The sequence below is a fragment of the Dermacentor andersoni genome, chromosome 2, assembly GCF_023375885.2.
Source record: "Dermacentor andersoni chromosome 2, qqDerAnde1_hic_scaffold, whole genome shotgun sequence".
Lineage (NCBI taxonomy): Eukaryota > Metazoa > Arthropoda > Arachnida > Ixodida > Ixodidae > Dermacentor > Dermacentor andersoni.
In genome coordinates, this window is record NC_092815.1 from 233,611,725 (window position 1) to 233,633,122 (window position 21,398).

The 21,398-nt window shown below is 46.8% G+C and overlaps 1 protein-coding gene across 1 annotated transcript in view; it reads right to left on the reverse strand.

Moving 5' to 3' along the window:
• Positions 1-446: 446 nt before the first annotated feature.
• TppII (Tripeptidyl-peptidase II) overlaps positions 447-21,398 on the reverse strand; it is a 252,516-nt gene continuing 231,564 nt past the window's right edge. The window contains exons 24-29 of the mRNA XM_050186760.3: positions 17,748-17,893; positions 15,872-15,977; positions 10,984-11,108; positions 9,450-9,729; positions 3,482-3,601; positions 447-607 (exon numbers count right to left, since the gene is read on the reverse strand). Coding sequence (XP_050042717.1) covers positions 518-607; positions 3,482-3,601; positions 9,450-9,729; positions 10,984-11,108; positions 15,872-15,977; positions 17,748-17,893 — 867 coding nt within the window. The 3' untranslated portion in view covers positions 447-517. The remainder of the gene's footprint in view (positions 608-3,481; positions 3,602-9,449; positions 9,730-10,983; positions 11,109-15,871; positions 15,978-17,747; positions 17,894-21,398) is intronic.

A 21,398-nucleotide genomic window follows, 5' to 3' on the forward strand; every position in this document is an offset into this window, starting at 1 on the left:
CAAGTGGTCTGAACGGTTCAACGAATGCAGAACCACACTGCAAACAGCACAAACAAGACCACACAGTGGCAGAGCATTGGAACCTTCCCCAAACGGAGATCTGAGCGAAAGCAGCAAATGGGGAATTGGCTATATCTGTGGCTACGGCCCCTCAGTTCACCGCTACGATAATGATGATAATAGCATGCTTTAGGTTTTGTTTCAGTTTTACTAGTGAAGCAGCTCTTGTGCTGCTTTGGTGCAGGCTTGGCATACTTTTCTGCTAAAATGCTGTTTTAGAGCAGGATGGCACAAAGGACCATTCTCGGCGCAATTTAGTGCAATTGGCGCAGCTGTTCCACTACTGCTAGCGAAGTGAGACACCCATAACTGGTACTGCTAGCAGCAAGTTTTGGAGGCGCAGTGCCCCATTACAAAGAATTTTGAACAGAGACAAAACAGCACTGTTAAGCTAGTTCTTTTGTCATTTTTATTTCACGAGTGCGCCACGAGACAACAGAAAACGGGAGGATGGAGTTCAGAAGAGTCTGTAGGATGGTGGGTAGCGTACTAGCAGGCTGCGTTCCAGATGTTGACTACAGTGCTCCCATCCTAGTAACTGGTATACCTGTAAATTGGAGAGTGTCACCCTATTACAATGTGCAGTAAACCTGCTTAGGCATGTGTATAATGCACTTTGCTTACACATGACCACGGTACACATTCGTCCAACAGTTGCACAATAATATGAAATATATAAACTTCTGCAAAAGCAATTAACTAAACAAGCGGGAATTTACCAATTTCTTTCTCCAAAGTCGTTCTGAATGCAAAACAGTTTACTTAATTTTTTGCTCATGAATATTCCAAGTCACGAGCTACGGAAGGGTCTATGATGCAATGCCAACCTTAAAGGGCCCCTCACCAGGTCTGGCCATTTTGAGCTGACAAGCGCAGAGCACACATTGCATGATAATGATCGTGTCTGCAAAGTATTACATTGCTGCGTGCTGCGAAAAGATCTGAAATTTAAAACTGAATGCTGTTTTTCCTTCTACTTGCGGCCGCCGCGCTCCAAGCCGGAGGATGACATACTTGCGTCCCTGCGCCTACGTACTTCGAGTCAGAAGTGTGACGTCGCTCGTGGTGACACGTGACTTCGAGAATTATTCAAGGCACCATTTGTTATTTGCGTGATATGTTTCTTGAATTGACGAATTGAAGTTTAGAGAAATAATAAAACACACAAACGGAATGTCTGTGCATATTTTGCTTTACTTCGCACCGAAGCAAGAGAGATGTACTTCCGCTTTGTCTGCTTGTTCCCACGGTAGTGTGGTCCCCTGCGCAGGTACCGAAACTATGCTATTTTCTACCGTGTTCCAGCGCGTGATCATGCTCTGTGATCCGCTTGTTCTGCCTCAGTATTCATGTAGCACTGAATTATACCGCTAGTCCTATGTCCTTGCGCATAGCGCGCAAGATCGTGCGCTGCGCGAAACGATAACATATTGCGCGCAACGAGGCCAGCAAAAATGCGCATCGCCGGAAAAAAAAAAAATTAGAAAAAAAGTGAAGTTGGGGCCCCTGACGTATCTATCACGGGATCCTCGAGGTCCGGCATGGGAGGATACAGATAAGAAATTTCGCTTGACAAGACTTGATGGGGCGAGTGGAGAGGGAGTCTCGCTATGCAGTGGAGCCCGCCTGCTGAAATCATAGATTCCCGGCACTGAAATATTTCAATCTCGGCTATTAATTAGCCGACTTGAAAAATTTTTGCATCAGAACGCTCTCTAGAGGACATGCAACAACTTGCAGCATATAACCAAAATTTGCCATGGGGCCTGGAGAAGGGCGCTTCAAAAGCCTGTGTCGCCCAGCAGCAATACAGCAGTAAGCACTCGCATACTTTTACAAAGTGCTTGTTCTGCATATTTATATAGGATAAGCAAGAAACAGACACAGCCTGGAAGTAAATCAGCCTATATAGATATGCGCCATGCTGCCATCAGTGTACTTGCACTGTGAACAGTGCGTAAACATGTCCAGTCACATGTTCATTGCAATACAGTCGCCGACTGATTTTCAGGACTCCAAAAATTCGGACATGCTCGATTATTCAGTCTGCTTCGCTGCACCGCCATTCTTCCCATAGACCATATTGTATAACAACTGCCGAAAGTTTGGACACCTTGCAAGCTCTCGTCTGATTTTTCGGACACTCCTTGAGCGAACTCGATCAAGAGCACCGTGCACTGACTCTCTGACCGGTGCATGGTTCGACTTGCTGAACACCATTTTGTTTTGAACGGAGCCTCCTTGCTGCCCCACGAAGTGGCGCTACTGCAAATCCCCGCTCATCATCATCGTTTCTGCCTGGTTCGATAGAGTGGCTCTACAGCAGTTCCGGTTTCAGCTTAGTAAGCCGTGTCAAGACAATCCAGCAGCTGATTTGTTTCTCCGCGCACGACGCTGCACGTAGGTCACGTTTTTCGTTTCTGCGACTGGTTTCGGCATGGTGGTGTTTGCTTTGTGGGCTGTCTCGAGGTTCCGGTGATCCAACGCGGCATACGGAAACATAGCGTCAAGTGTCTAATGGCGCCCGACAGTGCCCGCGCAGACTGCGCTGGGGAATGCCGGCAAGCGGGTGCCGGGGGGCCTAAGATTTGTCGCCTTCCAATGTGCTCCCTACTGAAGCCGAAAATGTTCTGCCGAGACCTGCGCAGTGGCTGCTTTGAGATTCCAGACACCGTCTCATTTGACAGTTTCACAGGTGCTGACACTGCTGTACTGACATACGCAGAACTCGACGACGGCAAGATCATTCGTCAGGTTTCTGCTGCACCGCCGGACGATGACTCCGAGTCGGAAGATGACTCACCATGTGCTACGCTGCCATCGCATGCGGAGCGTGTACAAGCAGTGACTGTGCTTTCAGCTGCCTATAGTGACCGTACGACGCTCTCCGAGATTCAGGCTTATCTGATTGCGCATAAATGGAACAGCGTGCAATGGCGCATTCACGATTTCTTCAAGCCTACTGCCGAGCCCGAATAAGTGCGTGGAAATAAAGGATTTCATTTTTTTTTCTTAATCTGCTTTTTCGGACATCTGTTTATCGGACATTTCCGCAGTCCCCGTGAGGTCCGAATAAACAGTCGGCGACTGTATGCGGTTTAAACAATATGCCGTTTACGCGACATACAACAATATGTCGCTTAAACGGCATATTGTTTGTAAAAAACTGTAATGTGAAAACATTATCAGGACTGGCCCATGCCTCTGATTGCTCGCAAGACTAGCCATTGTTTCAAACCCCATTAAAGCCCTTGTAAGAGCATGCATCGAGCACTGGTGCCAGCATGAGCTCACCAAGTAGGCCAACACCGCTGATTACAGTGTCTGGAATTGACTTAGTTTACCATTACACTGTGTCTGTAATTGGCCCCCTTATTTGGCAAGACAGACAACAAACAAGAGCCCAGGAAGGTAAGCATACCTGCACGAGGCGGCGCTCAATGTCCCGGCTAGGCTTGTCTTCGAGGAGGCGCAATAGGACTCGAGCTGCCCGACCGGGGTGACCTAGTGCAAGGGCATGCTTCTCCACAAATGGCGCCACCTGCAGACGAAGAAAAGAACATTGTTTTTTAGATGTTTCCTTCGAAATAAAAGAAAACCCATCCATATCTTCTACATAAGTTCCATACTTGCGCAAGTACAATGTTTGCACATAAAGCCACTGCATAAAACTGGTACTGGTTTTAACAATATATTGGTTATAACAATGAGAAGGTGCTGCACAGTCAACTCTTGTATGCTTTCCATGGTGAAATAACCTGCTTACTGCAATGCCCCGATGCTGCATTATCGGTTAAACGATGAAGTCTGGCTGCTGGGTGGTCCGTGCCGAAAGGTAGTGAAATGCGAAATCCTCGAAAAGAAAAAAAGAAAAAAAGAAATTTGAGCTGCTGAACAGCCGCTGCGCACTCATTTTCCAGCCTTCTCCACGCGCCTCTCTCCCGTCGCCCCTCCAACCCTATGAACACGAATGGGTTGTGCTCATAGCTCTAAGCCACGCCACCCTTCGAAACAAGAATGGACAGCGCCAACTGCACTGCTCCCACATTGCTCGCTGGCTCCTCATTCAGTGCAGTTCTGCGAACAGCTTAATCGCTGGCTTTCGTCTTTGTTGGTTGCGTTGACATCGTTCCTGGCCACATGGTTTCTCCGCCTCGTTTGGCTCGCCGCCGGAATGGAAGATGGCTGATCTGCCCGCTGATTATCGGCAATGCACGACACTGCTGGCAAAGAGGAAGTGCACACTTATAGATTTGCAAACTAAGTGCTTCTAATTGACGAGGCGATCGTCGCGAACGTGCTTGCATCGGATAGTGACGGCGACGACGGCAGCAATGACGCGGTAGAGCAGGCTGCCTCAACGTTGTCCTCACAGGAGGCCCGGCAGATGATTCAGTCCCTCCAGTGCTTCGTTTTCGCGAAGAAACTTTGATGCCGCAGTTTTTTTCTAATTTTGTGCTTGATTGTGCATCAGGAACACCCAGTGCTATTTGTACTGACCCTCAAGATTCCTGCTTTGCTGGGAGACCCTCCCTGCAAAGCTTGCAATGGAGGAGGTGGTGGTGCGTATTCTCGGACAATCGCTCAATCACGGCCAATGCGGCACACTCCGTGCTGCGACCGCCATCTGAAGCACCATAAACAATTCCGCATTGGCAGGACGTGCATTTCCTTGTTTTCACTACACTTTGCTCACCGAGGTACACATTAAACACTGCACAATGTGTGAAAAAAAACCGTCACATGCCGGTAGCAACATGCATGTCGCTTCGAACAGGTGATCATCAAACAAGATGGCGGCCACGACATGTTTCTGGCGCATACGATCGCTCCTGGCGCTTGGTTGTTTTTGTAAACAAAACTGGTGTCGCATATACAAGAGTATTGTTGTGGTATTTTACGTAATTTTAGTGCAAGGCACTTTCGAGCACATTTTGGAGCCTGCTAGCCTTGTGCGAGTAGGTAATATGCAGGGTTACGTTACAGCAAATTTCGTTGATGCAGGATCGTAGTGCAGCAATATTTCATTGTCAAGAGGTACGAAATGCATTGAATCCTATGGGTGTCCGCCAGGGATACGAAAATATTTTGTCATGAGAATTCTGTTGCTGCGGGGTTTCATTATCGCGGGTTTCGACTGTAGAAGAGAAACTTAAGGCCAAACTGCTGCGTTTTGAATTTGCGCCCAAATGCCAGCACCGATACATTAATGTGGCGCCACAGTTTTCAGATATATTTTGTTACATCGTGGTTTCGGTTTCGAGACCGAAACTTACTCGCCCTTAGGGGGCACTGTGATAGCGACGCTGAGCCTCTTCAAGGCACCATGCTTCAATAAACTCTTCCTCAGCCTCGGTCCGCGTGTGCATTTGAGTCTCTCTTCAGGCCGCCATCCCAGCGTGCCCGGCATGGCGATCATGGCAGCCACACCGACATAATATTGGCGATGAACATTAACTTTTCGTGTGGGCTCCACATCGTCAACTGCTGCCATGATGACCACAGGAATTGCCGATTCTGCCATTCTGCTGCCGTGGAACCGACGCTACTAGCGCTGCACATGCGCAACGTGTTCCATCACCATGCGTGACATTACATTGGCGACGAGGTTAATCCCCATGCATCGTGCCTTCATGTGAGTTACGACTCCCAGCTTGCTTCTTCACTGCCATCTTCTACTTCCGCTGCCCACTTTGCAAGCAGCATTTCTGCACTTTCTGCGATTGCGACATCATTGGTTTGACCTTCGACGCTACTGTGGTGTCTTCATTGCGGCTGTCCACACCCCTCGGCCCTGCCTGCTACTGCTTCAGCATGAATGCGGCGAACTCAGTTTCAGTTTATTTAAAAATTCCATTAATTCTTTATTTGTGCAGTCCTGTTATTTGCATTGTGAAATGTACTGGATAACTTGAAGAGCCCGTGCACATGCATATGAACAGTACGCAGTTTGCAGTTGTGGTCTCCGAAACCGGCATGCTGCGACGCACTTCCAGCTTCGCATAACTCGGATGTGATGTCAAAAATGTGGCGGGCGTGATGTGTTTCCAGCTCCTGAAATTGCTTCTGGCACTTGCAGTATATTAATGCATGACCTTCAAGACTGGACTCCAAGAGAACTGTCACTAGGACTGCAATTCAGACACCACCAATTGAGCAAGTGCTAGATACCGCAATGTGGGCACTGATAGGTGGAAAAGCTGTGCAAAGCCTGCTTACATTGTGTGGCAGTGTGCATTAAATTTGTGTTTATTTTGACCTGTGTTTATTTTGTAATGGGAGTGATGGCGTACGCTTTGCTGAAAACTTGAACACAGATGTAGACCTGAAGACATCGTACACTAACATGGCAGATGAAGCCACCGACACTGTGCTAGTAGGCGATGGTGGGGACGTTAATGAGCCCACTCGTGTGCCCACTCTAGCGACAGTTATCAAGTCCCTGAATGTCGTCGACAGTTTTGTTGAGGGCAGAGGTGCTGAGTGTGAGATGCTGCACATGACCCTTGGTGCAGCAAACTGCTGCACCAAGCAATCCTGCATCAATGCAACCCTGCTACACGAAAAATAAATGGCACAGCTTGGGTTGCGCAGCTTTGCCCTTCTTTTCCAGGGCTTTTTTTTTTCCCTTCTTTCTGGACAATTCAAAAATCCGCTTAATTTGAATATTTTTCATGGCCTGGCGGACTAAATTAATGAGGCTTTACTAAAGGCCAGTAGCTTATTGTGGGTAACACTTTCAGCAAAAGAAAAGTAGACTTATACAGTAAAACCCCGCTGATACGTATTTCAAGGGACCGTAAAAAAAAAAAAAGACGTAAGAGCCAGGAAACACAAGAGCCAGGAAAATAAAAAAATAAAAATTTCTCCAGTGGTGAACTGTTCACAACTTTATTGCTTGCTTAGCGTACTAAAAACCGTGGAGTGTTGTCTGCAGCATGCTGTCCCGACCGACGAGCACGAGACGTTTTTCTAGCAATTGCAAAGCCATGTGAATTTCTAGATCGTCACTTGAACGCATGTACCTTCTCATTAAGTCCAATGCCCCTACTGTTTACGTAAAGGTTGGCTCCACTAGCTGCTCCTCCTCCTTCTCCTCGTCAACTTTGTCATCAATTGTGGAAGACTCGGCACCCTCAGCCATGATCTGGTTGATGGCAAGAACCTCAGAGGTGACAACAGCGTTGTCTACAGAAGCGTAATCACTGTAAGCAATCCCGTTAGCACTAACAGCTTCTATGTCCGCATTGAGCTGGCGGAAGTCTTCAAAAACATCGTGCCCTGCTGTTTCATCAGTGCTAGCGGCGGCACCGAAACATTCAGCAATGCAGTTTGCCAATGTAGCTGCAGAGACGGCGCTCCAGGCCGCGACCAAGTAATGCATGGCATCTAAGGTTGTGATGCCTGTTGGCTGCTTCCCACGCTCCACACTTGACTGCGACCGCTTGACAATGCACTTCCGATAAAAGTGCTTTACGTTCTTAATTATGCCAGCATCCAAGGGCTGTAGGTGGCTAGTTGTGTTGGCCGGAAGGTACACGACCTTGACATTCCGTAGCGCCAAGGTATCTTTCAGATGCGCAGAACAGTTGTCCAAAAGAAGAATGACTTTTCTGTCCCGAGAGCCCATCTTACGGTCCATATAAGTCAGGAACGCCTCAAAGAGCGAGCAGGTCATTCAAGCCTTAGAATTATTCTTGTAATGGCAAGGCAGGTGGTAGTTATTCTTCAGGCATTGAGCGTTTTGAAATTTTCCTATGACCCAGGGCTTCATCACCTCCGAGCCATCCGAGTTGCAGCACAGGAGCACAGTCAGACGTTCTTTGCTGCATTTCCCGCCACGACAGGCCTCGCCTTTAAGGCTCAATGTCTTGTCTAGCTGCAGCTTAAAGAAATGGTCTGCTTCGTCTGCATTGAAGACGTTTCTGGGTTCATAACCCTTAATTATGGACCCCACACTCTCTTTCCGTGTGTCGACGGTTGCCATATCGACACCGGCAGCCTCTCCGCTGACTGCTCTGTAGCAGATCCCATGCCTCCTTTTGATACTGTCAATCCACCTGTTCGACGCAGACAAATTGTCGATCCCAAGTTCGTCGGCAACCTCCATCACTTTCTCTCGCAATATGGTTCCGTCAAAGTTAACACCTGCCGCTCTGGCTTGCATGAACCACTTGAAAATGGCCTCATCAAGGCGCACGTGCAATGCACCCCGGGCTTGCTTGCATTTGACATCGAATGTCCTGGCGTTTTCTTCAATTTCGCCTCCTTTAACGATAATGGAGTTAAGGGTAGGTGGCATTAGCCCCAACTCCTTCGCTATGCAAACCTTCTTTCCTGTCGGGTTTTCGTCCACTTTGCGCACAATGGTCAACTTTTCTTCCAGTGAAAGTGCCTTTCACTTTCTTGACGCCACAGAAGAAAACAAGCGGATGCTTCCACAGCAGACTAGTTTCCGCTTAGGCCCGTGCACTAGAGAGAAGCCACTGACAACAGCTCACACACGACTACGACGAGGCGCATATCAGAAGTCCGCAGCACAAAGGAGCCAAGGTGGCGAAAAGGCAGCAAAGGACAGCAAGCATAAGTGGCGCAATTTATGCAACCAGTGACATAAACAATAATAGTATAGCCTGCGCAGACACCCCCTGCAGTTTTTTTGCTGTCGCAGCAGCACGCCACAACTTCGGGCGGCTGATTTTGTAGTCAAGACAGGCCAATCCACGCGAGAAGCCAACATGGCTGTTGCCACTCGTCACTCGGGCCGGATCGGGGTGCCAGCTCTTAACATAGCATGTGGGAACGTTCCTGCGATAACGATGTAACAGTGGGGTTTCTAATGCATGGGATCCTATGGGGGCAATGCCGGGATCGACCAACAACGACTTCGCAGCTGGGAAAAACGCTGCAGGCTGGAACGTAACAGCGGAGTTTTACTATTCGTATAAATACAGTATTTCATAGAAATAAAGCAGGGCCAAGTATATTTAACACATTTAGCAGATTTACTTCGTTTTATCTGTGTTCATTATTTTGAAGTTTGATAGTACAATGCAGTACTACGACTTTACCAATAAACAATTAAGTAGACCTAAGGAGACACTGTGAAAACCAATGACATCAAGAAATGTCAGTACAGCAAGTTTGGGGCGGTGTAACACCCATCTTCTGTTTTCACACCTTTTCTGACTTGCCAAGCTACCTCTCACAGTAGGAGTAGCTCTTTGGTATTTAAAGCGCAACTGACCGGTGCAGCTCAACTTCTTTGTCTCTTTTGTGTCATATTAATGTAGATGAATAAAACTGTGCAATAAGATATTGGAGAAGGAACACTGCCAATTTTGTATCAACAATGGGAACCAGCGCTGAATGCTGGTCACAAGTCTTACCTTGAGATCACTAGGGTCGGCCCACTTGAGCAGCTCTGCATAAACACGGTTCAGGTCGGCCACCGTGGGACCCTGTTCGTCTGTCGTCGTGACTGCTGCTGTGGACGGTGTTTCTGTGGTGGCGCTTTCGGCAGCTGGCTGGGGAGACCCGCCAGAGGGGCTAGCAGGTTGCCCATCGCCAGAGCCTCGTCCAGCCTCCTGTCGTGCGAGGAAGATCTCACAAAGGGCGGCACCCTTGCGAGTCAGGGCCTCCACCACTTGCGCCTTTTGCTTCTCTTGTCTGCAGCAAAGTTGTCCTCCGCTGTTTCAAGGAGCCATCTCTAGGACTAGTGGCATTGTATGCTCATGTAAATGCAATCAGGGGATGACATAACCACTTCTCTTTGCAAAGGTCAGTTTAACAGCAGTTATTCAATTAATCTTGCAAAGCCCAACATATCACTTTTGCTACACTGAGTTTGAGGCCTCAAAATTATGGCTCAAGTGCAAGAAACCTAATGCAAGTTCCAGTAGCGTTCATTGTTTTAAGCTGATACTTCAGACACGCAATTGCTAATTATTTAATAACTTTACTATAATTATATTCACTCAAACAACATTTCACTGGTATTTGTTCTGTTTAGGCCTCCATGGCCAGGAATAAAGGTGAATAAATTATTCTTGCCTAGGGTTGCCTAGGCAACGGAGAAGCCTTTGCTCCGGTCGCTTTGTTCATGGTGCCGTTCGGTCCCCAATCTACGTTAATCTCGATCTCCGTTCTATGTTAATTCAGTGGGGCTGGTGACGGTGCTGCGGGCAATTCCGAATAATTGAGCAGGTCTGCAAAATTTGTCAGCGATTTTAAGGCGTATAATTTGTTTTTTTCGGTGTTACTTTTGTCTGCGTCATGTGAAGGCTGTGGGTCCTTGGAAGTTAACCTTTCAATGTTCATGAATTCAAATGGATGCATATATCTCAACTGCATGCTTCGATTCTTGGATATGCTTGGCTGCTTCGTCTACATGTTTTGCACATGTGCAGCCTTTGAAAAATGTTGTTTTGATTATAGTGCAATGCCCTTATAGTATGGATATTTGCGACTTCGGCGACTTACGTCATAAGCCATACTATATGCTTTACAATGAAGCATACACAGTGGAATAAAATGTATAATACTGAACTACCAGAACGCTAAGCATACACCACAGGGGAGTCAAACCTAAAGTGTAACTTTGGATTACAAGAAACCCAAGTACTTCTTTGATATTCTGAAAATCAATTGGCTGTTCCACATTATTTAGAAGTTTTATCATGTACCATGACCTCTTATCTTCCCTTTGTTTCTATCTTGACTAACAGTGCAACCTTTAAACAAATTCTTGTGGTAGACTGCTCCCTTGAAGGACGTTTTACAACTTCCAGTGCACAACAAAAATGGCCTACAGATCCTCCTGAGGGAAGGCTCTTTAAGGAGCCAACAATACACACTCTCCTCAGGATAGTCGTGAGAAATTCTACAAAACCATGAGAGAGAACCAAGGCAAGCAGAACGCACTGCTTATTGTTGCCGTCTTTCTTGTCGGAGCGTGCCCCTAGTGCAGCCAGCAGCTCGAGTGTGTCAGTGGCTGCCAAGGCCTCGTCTGCAAGGGCCACAATGTCCGAGAGGTAGCGGGTGCGCTCCTGCAGTGCACAGAGGGGGATGACCCATGCTCGTCACAACACTCGCAAGAACACCAAACGCAACTTGGAACTCACTGGTACTGCACATTTGGCTGGTTTCAGCGTTTAGACACAACACAGTGACAAGTAATCAAAACCTACACTCAGCTTTGGCATGCAGAATAACCTCCAAGTTCGCAATATTGTACTCTCACATCTAAAGCAGTAAGTGCCTCTCTATACGTCCTCCTGTTGACAAGCAACTGTTGAAAGAAAAGCCACACACTTTCAGTACCTGGCCCATCTTTATTGTGCAGTGACGGAAGCAGCATTTGGGTCTTTTGAAGCAGCTTTTGGAGCCGGAAAAATTGCAGTTTGGAGCAGAAAAATTTGCCGCTTGGAGCAAGAAAAGTGCTTTGGAGTAGTAATCTACTGCTCTGGTCTAAACAGAAAGTTCTGTATCAACTGGTACTTTCTGAAACATTGCATTCAATACAGTTAAACCTGGATATAACGAAATTGACAAATGCTCGAAAATTTTATTTACAAGGAGGTTTTTGTTACCGTATATACTTGCATAATGATTGCACTCGCGTAATGATCACACCCCTGAATTTTGTCGTCAAAATTAGATTTTTTTCTTTCCCATGTAATGACCGCACCCTGAACTTGCCACAGCTATATGTCGTGTGCCAAGTCTAGCTAATGACGATTGCGCTTACTATCATCGAATGCTACGCGAATGACTCTTCAAGACATACCCAGCGGTCTGCACGTGCCAAACATTCTTAAACAGCAGCCCCATTTCATTCCTTTCATCACTTTCTGCACTTCCGTGACAAAAAAAAAAAAAACAAAGCTACAACCAAACTTGCCTTGGCTTTATTATTTGTAGGCTTTATAATGGTTGTGGTCACCAACAACAAAAAGGTGCCTTTCAGTTCTTCTCATCTGCACTCGTGGGCACGCAACAAATCGCTAACGGCAACAATAGTGGCCACATTTACACTGATATGTTAGAAGTGTAAAGTGCGATCATTATGCGAGTAAATACGGTATATGCAGTTTCAGCATGAAAATCCGAAAAAGAAATGCACAAATTAAACAAGGGGGAACTGGCGGTACTCATCCGAAATGCATTTATTTAGTGGCAATAAACTGTGTCATTTTGAAGCAGCAGAAGCTTGATGTGGGCGAGTTGGCTTAACGTACTTGAAGAAAAGAAATGAGCGCTACAAAGACGAGGACTAAAAGAAGAAAATGTACGACGGAGAGGCACTTTTAGTCCGCGTCTTCGCAGCCCTAATTTCTTTTCTTCAAGTGTGTCATTTTGCCCTGTAGCTTGTTCATGAGGGACGGCAACACTGAATGCTTATACGACATCTAGGAACACAACGCTGCTCCATCACCATCTAGCGAGCCCGGAATGCGGCACAAAACGTCAATGGCATTCAGCAGTTCCTTCGCAGAAGGCAGAGCACACGATGAATCAATCTCCAAAGATACATCATCACTGTGGTATTGGACACTTTCCAGCAGCACCTCATCCGAGATCTATTCAGCAGTTACGACGCAGTTGTCTACACATAAAACTGCCGGGGTTGTTGGAGAAGTATGGGAGAGGCCTTTGCCCTGCAGTGGGAGTAACCAGGCTGATGATGATGATGATGAAATAATCAGAAATGTGCAAGTAGTCTGGGGCTGCTCCATTTGCACGCAGGTGAAACCTAAGCTTCGGCGAGATCGGGTGGGCCTGAAAGGTCCTCCTCTCCATTGTCAGTTTCTGCAGCCTGAACCTCTTTTGTGATCTGGGCCTTGCTGAAGTAGTTCATAATAATGTTTGCAGTTGTTTCCTGCCAGAATTCTTCAAGCATCTCAACTGCTTGAAAAATGTCCACCTTTGTTTCCCGCTGAAGACGAATGTTCAGAAGCAGCTTTTGGATTAGCACACCGGCAGGAACACTTCACACTGCTAATAATTCCTCTGTCAAGGGGCTGAAGGAGCGATGTACAGTTTGCGGGTAAAAACTGGAGTTCAATGTTAGACAGCTCGAGGCCTTCAACATGGTGCGCAATACAGTCTTCTATGAATAGACAAATTCTATGGCCTTGTTTCCTGATATCTTTGTCGAACTCTATCAATCAGTCACTAAATATGTCCCCTGTCAGCCATGCTTTTGCGTTTGCCACATATTTCACAGGCATTCTGTGTGTCCCTTTAAAGCATCTAGGTAGGGTGCGTTTGCCATTAGCCACTGGGACTCGCTTGTCACTTCCGTCCGAAGTTATGCAGAGCAAAACAGTCAAACAATGTTTACTCTGCTTGCCACTATGGCAGACGTCTTGTTTTAGTGTAAGGGTGCGGTTTGGTAGACACTCGTAAAAAAGGGCCGTCCCATCGTAATGCTCCATCGACGCATCGTAATGCTCCAAAATGCCTGGTAGCTTGTGCTAAATCCAAGAAGTAGCACCATCGCTGTCCGTAATGGAGGACTCACCGCTAATTACTTTGTTGACGATTCCATACCTGCTTTTGAAGCCTTGAAGCCACCCATTACTTGCTTTTAAATCATTGCGTGCCCAAGAAACAAACATAATCCCTAGCTTTTTACTGCAAAACAGTGCCGCCAATGGGAACATTTTGTGCCCTCGTGTCCATGATCCCTCGTGCCCTGAACATTTTGTGCCCTCGTGCAACTAGGCATTTTGCCTAGTTGCAGCAAGCTATGTCTCGCAAGCAGAAAGCGCTGTCCTTTAAAGAAAAATTAGACATTCTTCGAAAGGTCGATGAGGATCCCAAGAGGAAGCGGATGGAGTTGGCTAAGGAGCTAGGCCTTGCAATGTCAACACTGAGCACAATTGTTGCACAGCGAGACTCTATCATGAAAAATGTGCTTTCGTTCAACGTCAACGCCAAGCAAGCAAAGACCGCTCAGCACGTGAAACTTGAGGAGACTCTCCGGACTTGGTTTAAAGAAGTAACTGTAGCTGGTGTAAACATTGACGGTAAAGTTTTGCGGGAGAAAGCCAATAAGTTTGCACTTGCTCTGCACATCGATGGATTCCAGGCCTTAGATGGGTGGCTGCAGCGTTTTAAGACTAGGCACGGTCTCGTTTATAAAAGCGTTTGCGGCGAAGCGAAAAAAGCTGACGAGGCAGTTGCCAGCGACTGGCTAGCGAAGCTGCCGTCACTCATCGCGGAGTATGAGCCTCGTGATGTTTTTAATGCTGATGAGGCAGGTCTGTTTTTTAACCTGCCACCCGAGAAGAGCCTCTGTTTAAAAGGTGAAGCATGCAAAGAAGGCAAAAAAAGCAAAAAGTGCATTACGGTTCTCTTATGCTGTAACGCCGACGGATCGGAGAAACTTAAGCTCACGGTAGTTGGCAAGTTTCAAAAGCCCCGGTGCTTCAAGTGCAAGAGTAATTTGCTGTGCGTCTATCGCACAAAGAAAAAGGCGTGGATGAAGGCGGCACTTTTCGAAGAGTTTCTGTCGCTCCTTGACAGGAGGATGGCTTGCAAGAATTGGAAAATTGTTCTGTTTCTTGACCAGTGCCTCTAATGCAGTCAAAAAGCCTTAACTTGACCCTGACTGAAGCGACAAAATTCGAATTAAACAAGATGCCAAAAAAATGTCAAAACACACTGCTGATACAACATTTAACAGTATTTGCCAGAGTCTAACATGCTGCCTAATCAAATGCACGCTCACTTTCTATGTGTCCAAAGTAGAAAACTAATGTAGAAATGACTTTAAAGCTCCTGAACAAGCACAAATCTAGCGAGCACCAAAATTTTTTTTAAATGACGTCCCTTTCCTACAGTGCTTAAAGCCAGCTTCGCCGCAATACAGCCTTGTTATGCGGTAAAGCATACAAACACAGCAAAGGTGATTTTAGTTTCTTATCCGATTGAACCACACGTGCAATTTTCCCCGGAAAACAAAAGGTGCGCATTAGAATACCGTAATGACACATTGTGCACTACAGTTATTGCTTGAAAACCTCCCTAGCGCAGGCCGAAAATGGGCATTTTTGACGGGAGATGATGTATGTTCAACACATTCACTGTTCCCTAAGCTCCGCCAAGACGGACGCTGCTGCTGCTCAAGGGGGCTCTCACGATTGGGGCCCCATAGGGGTCAGGCACGTGTGCACTGACCAGTGAAGTTCAAATTATCCAGCAAATGCCAATTCTAGGGTAGAAATAGCGAACGTTCGGGCCCTAGAAATGCATGAGTGCCGGCTGAACTGGAAAATCGAATTAACCAAGTCACACTAATGGAAGTCTGTGGTATACTCTTTCGAGGCAAATGGTTGTCTCACGTTTCCGCACTGCATGGTGTTGCTAGCGGTGTCAACAGTATGAATTCGTTGCTACACGTAGGAATATTTTGCACTTTTGTTCACCCTGTAGGAACAGAGGGTTGTCCAGTTGCTTTTATATAACATAAGGACTTCTCGGACACTTCTGGTTACTGCAATGACTGCCTGAAAAGCAGCCAGTGAATTTAAGGGCGACTGCACTACTGGACAACTTTGTGCAGAACAAGAGCACTGGACACTGTGTGGGACAATGTCTAGCGCACTTCTGCATAGTTGTAGTTATTGTACGTCAGCATGCGTGCACTAGGAAGTGGCGAGTACAAGCTGTTGAATGGCAATGTTGGTGAATTAACCATGCATCGTCATTCAGATGAAATGTGATGCTGCAGCTCTTGCTGTTCACATGTCTCAACGACAGGTGCATCAGAAATAAAGCAGCCGACACAACACCGACAACACACCTTGTCACCATCGAGGGACTGGATGCGTGCAAGCAATATCGGTACATGCTTGGCATTTCGCTCCTTGAGGTCCTCGAAGAGGTTGGTTGCCGACTTCCCCTGTAGCCTGCACATACGCACACACACACACCAACCGGTAAAGTCACAACAACTGACAAGGAATATAAACTAGTTATAAATTTACGACATACTCTTGCGAAACATGTCAAAGTTACATTATTTTATGCCCCAGCAGTGCAAAATCTATTGAAAAAGTTCACTTGTGCAATTTCTAGCGAGTCTTTATTTGTTACAGACTAAATAAACATTGAGTAAAGTCAGTCACATCATGTAACTGACCTTCCAGGCAACGTAACTTCTAATATCTGATTATTTGCTGAGAAATGTGTTGTACAGTAAAACCTTCTTAATTTGAAGTCTGCTGGGCCATGAAAATTAAATCTTCAAATTAAATCGATTTTCAGATCACCCAAGAAAAACAAAAACTCAGAAAAAGAAGGGCAAAACTGCATGACACAAGCATGTCACATTTATTTCGTGCAGCAGCACTACCTGAAGTAGTTGTTCATCAAGAGCACCAACTTTTGGGCTAGCTGGTTACGCATAGCAGATCACGGTAAAACGTGCACAAACAAGGACAAAGTGAGGAGTAGACAACACAAGCGCTTACTTCCCCAACTGATCATGTATTTACAAAATTGCATCATAAGAACACTTTCCCTTGTGACGTCACAAGACCAAAATGCCGACATCAGGTGGCCATGCTCAGAAACTTAGTGTCTTTGGACGACAGAAAAACAGAAGGTGTGCTGACACACAACACACCCGCCTTTCTAATGCAATTTCCCTAATCGTGTGGTCCCAGCTATATCGGTCAGACTGAAAGGTGTCTGAATGAAAGACTTCTAGAACACAGGAACACAAGGTGGCGAATTACAGCGATGGGAATCTTTCTGTACATTGTCATGACTGTGGAATAAAGAACAAGAAGCTGTGTAAACCCTTGTTCAACATATGTAAGTTAGTAGTCAGAAATAAGAACCAGGATGTTAGGGAGATAACTGAAATAGATTGCATTAGAAACGCGGATGTGTCGTGTGTCAGCGCACCTTTTGTTTTTTGTCATCCAAAGACACCAAGTTTCTGAGCATGGCCTCCTGATGTCAGCATTTCGGTCTTGTGACGTCATGAAGGAAAGTGTTCTTATGATGCAATTTTATATAAATACACGATCAGTTGGAAGTAAGAATTTCTGTTGTCTGCTCCTCATTTTGTTCTTGTTTGTACGTGCTTGACCGTGATCTGCTCGTTGTTGATGCAGGATTGTTTAGTGCAGCGGTTCACTGCACCAAGGGTTATGAACTCTAGCCCACTCATCATGCGCAGCATCCCACATTCACCACCGCTACCCTGAACAAAGCTGCGGACGACGTTCAGGTACTGAACTGCTGCCTAGAGCGGGCGCACAAGTGGGCTTAATTAATGTCCCCACAATCGCCTACTGGCACACAGTCAGTTGCTTCATTTTCCACGCACTTCAGCCCTCACCAGCCACTCATCTTTCCAGTTTGAGCTGATGCTGGCCCCATTCAGCAGGGGTTAGGTCCCATGCAGTAGCTCTCCTGACTCTACTTCTTGGCTGCTGAGGGTGACACAAGGTCAAGGTTGAATTATTCGGAGTTACAATTGACAGAAATCAATTGTACTCTAGGATCTTCACTGCAATTCACAATTCTATGCATGATCCGGGAACACCAGCTCCTATTCCATGGGAATTGGCCATGTAAGACGGGTGTTGTATGGGCACGCAGTGCTGAAGCTGGTTCAATGATATTAGAAAGTGCTCATACGATACACAGTCGAGAGAGAGACCCACTTGGTGAGCCAGGTGGTGCTGAGGTCTCGTAGCGCATCGTGGAACTCCTGGTCGAGGTCCTTCTCCTCAGACGAGTTCTTAGCGCACGATGACGACGAGCTCTTTTTGGGCAGCTCCCCAATGTGGTACACCAGCGGGAACAGCGCCTGCACACCAGTCAGGTACGAGTGAGCGAAAACAGCCTTCAGTAATTGCAGAAAAACAAATAACTCGCACACCCTGGATTCAACACAGTGCTATTTGACACGGCGTGTTGAACTGCTGGTAACAATGGCACTGGAATCAAAGTAATTCTTATGTGTATCCAGTAGAGAAACCATGTAATGAGAAAAAGCTGCGAAACATTCCAGAGCCCTTTTTGCCAAAGAGCTTTCTTTCCTGAACTGATTTTTCCTGAGCTCATTCAGTGAACGAGACTGTTTATACCCTGCCCCACAAGTCTTACTGGTGTGTCATGTAGGAATCATGAGAACTGTTAAGCCAATAGTCTATCAATTCAAAAGTGGCAGCTGCACAGGCTACTTCAATGGCCATTATTCTCATTGCCTATTCAGTCTGTGAAGGAGGACAGAAACTGTGTTGCAAAATGCAAGTGGCCTCAAAGCGATTGTGGGTTGGTACCACAAACATTCCTGGAACTGGGGCACATGGTGTTCTCTTGTGCCTGAGACGAGTGGCTGGTATTTTGGTGCTTTTTCGGATGAAACACCACGATTTTATTAACAGCTTTGTTTTCCAACATTAAACCTTACACCACACAGATCGACTGATGATTGACAGAATATGATTACAGAAGCTAAAGGGACAAATACGATAGATGTTAAATGCTTCAGAATTAACATTGCATGCTGCTCCCTGCAAGGAAATTTTTTTTAATATGTAAGGTATTCTTGTTAATTGTACAACAAATTATGTAGTCACAACATACTCATTTAGTCAGTGCTGACCAACTGAAACGGGCCTTTCATAGCTTTCTAAGCACAGTAAAACCTCATTAAAACATACCCGCTTAAAACAGTCGCAATGATTCCCACACCCTGTCGCCATTGAACTTAATGCATTAGCTGACCACTTAAGCCATAGTCATTTACTGCATGCCAAACGGCTACTGCATACTATTTACCGCATATACTCGTGCAATGAACACACTCGCATAATACCGTATTTACCCGCGTATAACCCGCCCCTGCGTATAACCCGCACCCCTAACTTTGAACTCGGCGGAAAAAAAAAAAAAAAACTCGCGTATAACCCGCACGTTTACCTGAAAAAAAAAATGAGCGCTAGAAAGATGCAACTCACACTCAGTGATCATTTCGTTTTCAGAACATTTATTCAAACGACCGCCACCACGTCACTGGTTATCCGATTCTTAATCGTCGCCGCTCTCACTACTGCCATCCGAAGCTTCATCGCCACTCTCAAAGACGTAGTCGTCCTCGGAACCATCCAAACTATTACTGATCGCACATTTTTTAAAGCTTTTCCACACCAAATCGGCCGGTATCGCTTTCCACGCATCCACGATCCACTGGCACAGCAATGGAATATCAGGCCTTCGCACGCGTCCCGTCGGTGTGAGGGCGTAAATGCCGTCGGCCATCCACTGGGCATACAGCCGCTTCACGTGTGCCTTGAACGGCTTGTTCAGGCACACGTCGAGTGGCTGTAGCATGGACGTCATGCCGCCAGGTATTATGACGAGGTCGGTGCTGGTCTCGGCAAGGCGAGCCTTCACCGCATCAGTGCAGTGGCCTCTGAAGGAATCTAGTACGAGCATCGACCGGCGTGCCAGCAAGGCACCTGGTCTTCGCTCCCAGATTACTCGAAGCCAGTCACCGACTAGGCCACTGTTCATCCACGAATTTTCTTCCGCACGCACAACGATTCCTGGGGGCAGTGGAATGCTAGGTAGCGTCTTGCGTTTGAAAATGACATACGGGCGCAGTTTCGTGCCGTCAGCCAAAGCGCATAGCATGACTGTGCAGCGCAGCTTGGCATTTCCGCCGGTCAGCACGCTGACTGATTTGGAGCCCTTTCTTTCCATGGTCGTGTCCATCGGCATCTCAAAGTACACAGGTGTTTGATCAGCATTTCCCACCTGAGACAGCAAATAGCTGTGCTCCTTCCGAAGTGCGATCACATATCGTTGAAAGTTCAACAACTTTTCCTCGTAGGCTTCAGGAAGCCGCTGGCACATGGTTGTTCGCCGCCGCATAGAAAATCCATGTCTTCGCATGAAGCGCTGAAGCCATCCACGGCTTGCACGAAACTCACGTGGAATGTTCAATTCCCGGGCCAACTTCAGGGCTTCCATTTGCGCCATCTCAGTCGAAACAGCGTGGCCACGACTTCTCTGCTCCTCAATGAACTTCGCAAGCTGCGTCTCGAGGTGGGGGTACGCGCCAGTCTTCGGACCCCGAAACGCTCGCCTGTCCCGGTTCGTTGCTTCGAGACTCTCTTTTTTCTTCCTCCAGTCGCGAATGCACGACTCGTCGACGTCATGCTGTCTTGCAGCAGCTCTGTTGCCGATTTCTTCGGCAGCGGCTATAATCTTTAGCTTCTCTTTCGCTGTGAAACACTGCCGTCGAGTCGCACTCATGATGCCAAAACAAAGCAGGCAAACAGTGCAAACTGGGGCAAGTACACTAAACAGCGCCTAACGCGAGGCTCAACAATGCTGGCCTTTCGTTGGCCCTTCATCGGCTTGACAAGCGTCGATGACGATGGGGATGGCGGACTACACGGGGAGGCCGCCGCACATTGCGGTGAAGCCGACCCCCCCCAAGGAAAAAATTCGCAGATAACCCGCACCCCCACTTTTTAAACGCGTTTTTTCACATTTTGGTGCGGGTTATACGCGAATAAATACGGTAAACATACCCCCAAGTTTGCTTTTGAAAATTTGGATTCTTGTTTTCCCTTGCATATTAATTGCAATCTCAATTTTGGTCTTGTACAGTCCCACGATCAAAAGGCCGTGCTATATGTTGTGGCTTCGACGGGGCGGCCGGACGGAAAGGTTACGGCATGAGGCCTAAACGGCGGTTCTTCAGAGAGACTAGAATCTTTTACTCTCGCACATGTGTTTAAAGGAAGCGCACTTAATCTCAATGCCAGTCAGTGTGATATAAATACTTAATAATACTGCTTGAAAAACGCCGAGATTATGCAAACGAATTTCTACAGCTAACTCATGTAGGCTGCACACCCATGCTAGTGGCAAACCTACCGTGGCGGCACACTGGAGGGAGTGAGTTTGATGACTGAAGCTGACGACAAAGCCATTATGAGAGAACACTGGCGGCAAGCCTGTGGTAGGAACAGGCTGCACATTATCACGGTGGCTTGGGACCTGACAGAAAGAGCAACCACGATAACACTCAGCCTGTTCTTACCGCATGTTTACCGCAGTGCCGGTGCAAAAGCACTTCGCAGACTTAAGAGAGAAAAAAAAATGTAACTGCTCTCTGTAATTGCAAGTTTATGCAGTTTACAGTCTTTACTCTCACATAATAGAAGAGAGCGCACATGCGATGCATGGCCGGGTGAAGTGCATGGGAGAGTCCAAGTGAAGAAGGGACGGCTGGCACTTGGTCAGCATAGTGGACATAGTTGGGCATAGTTGGGCGCAGTGCCGAATTAGCACTT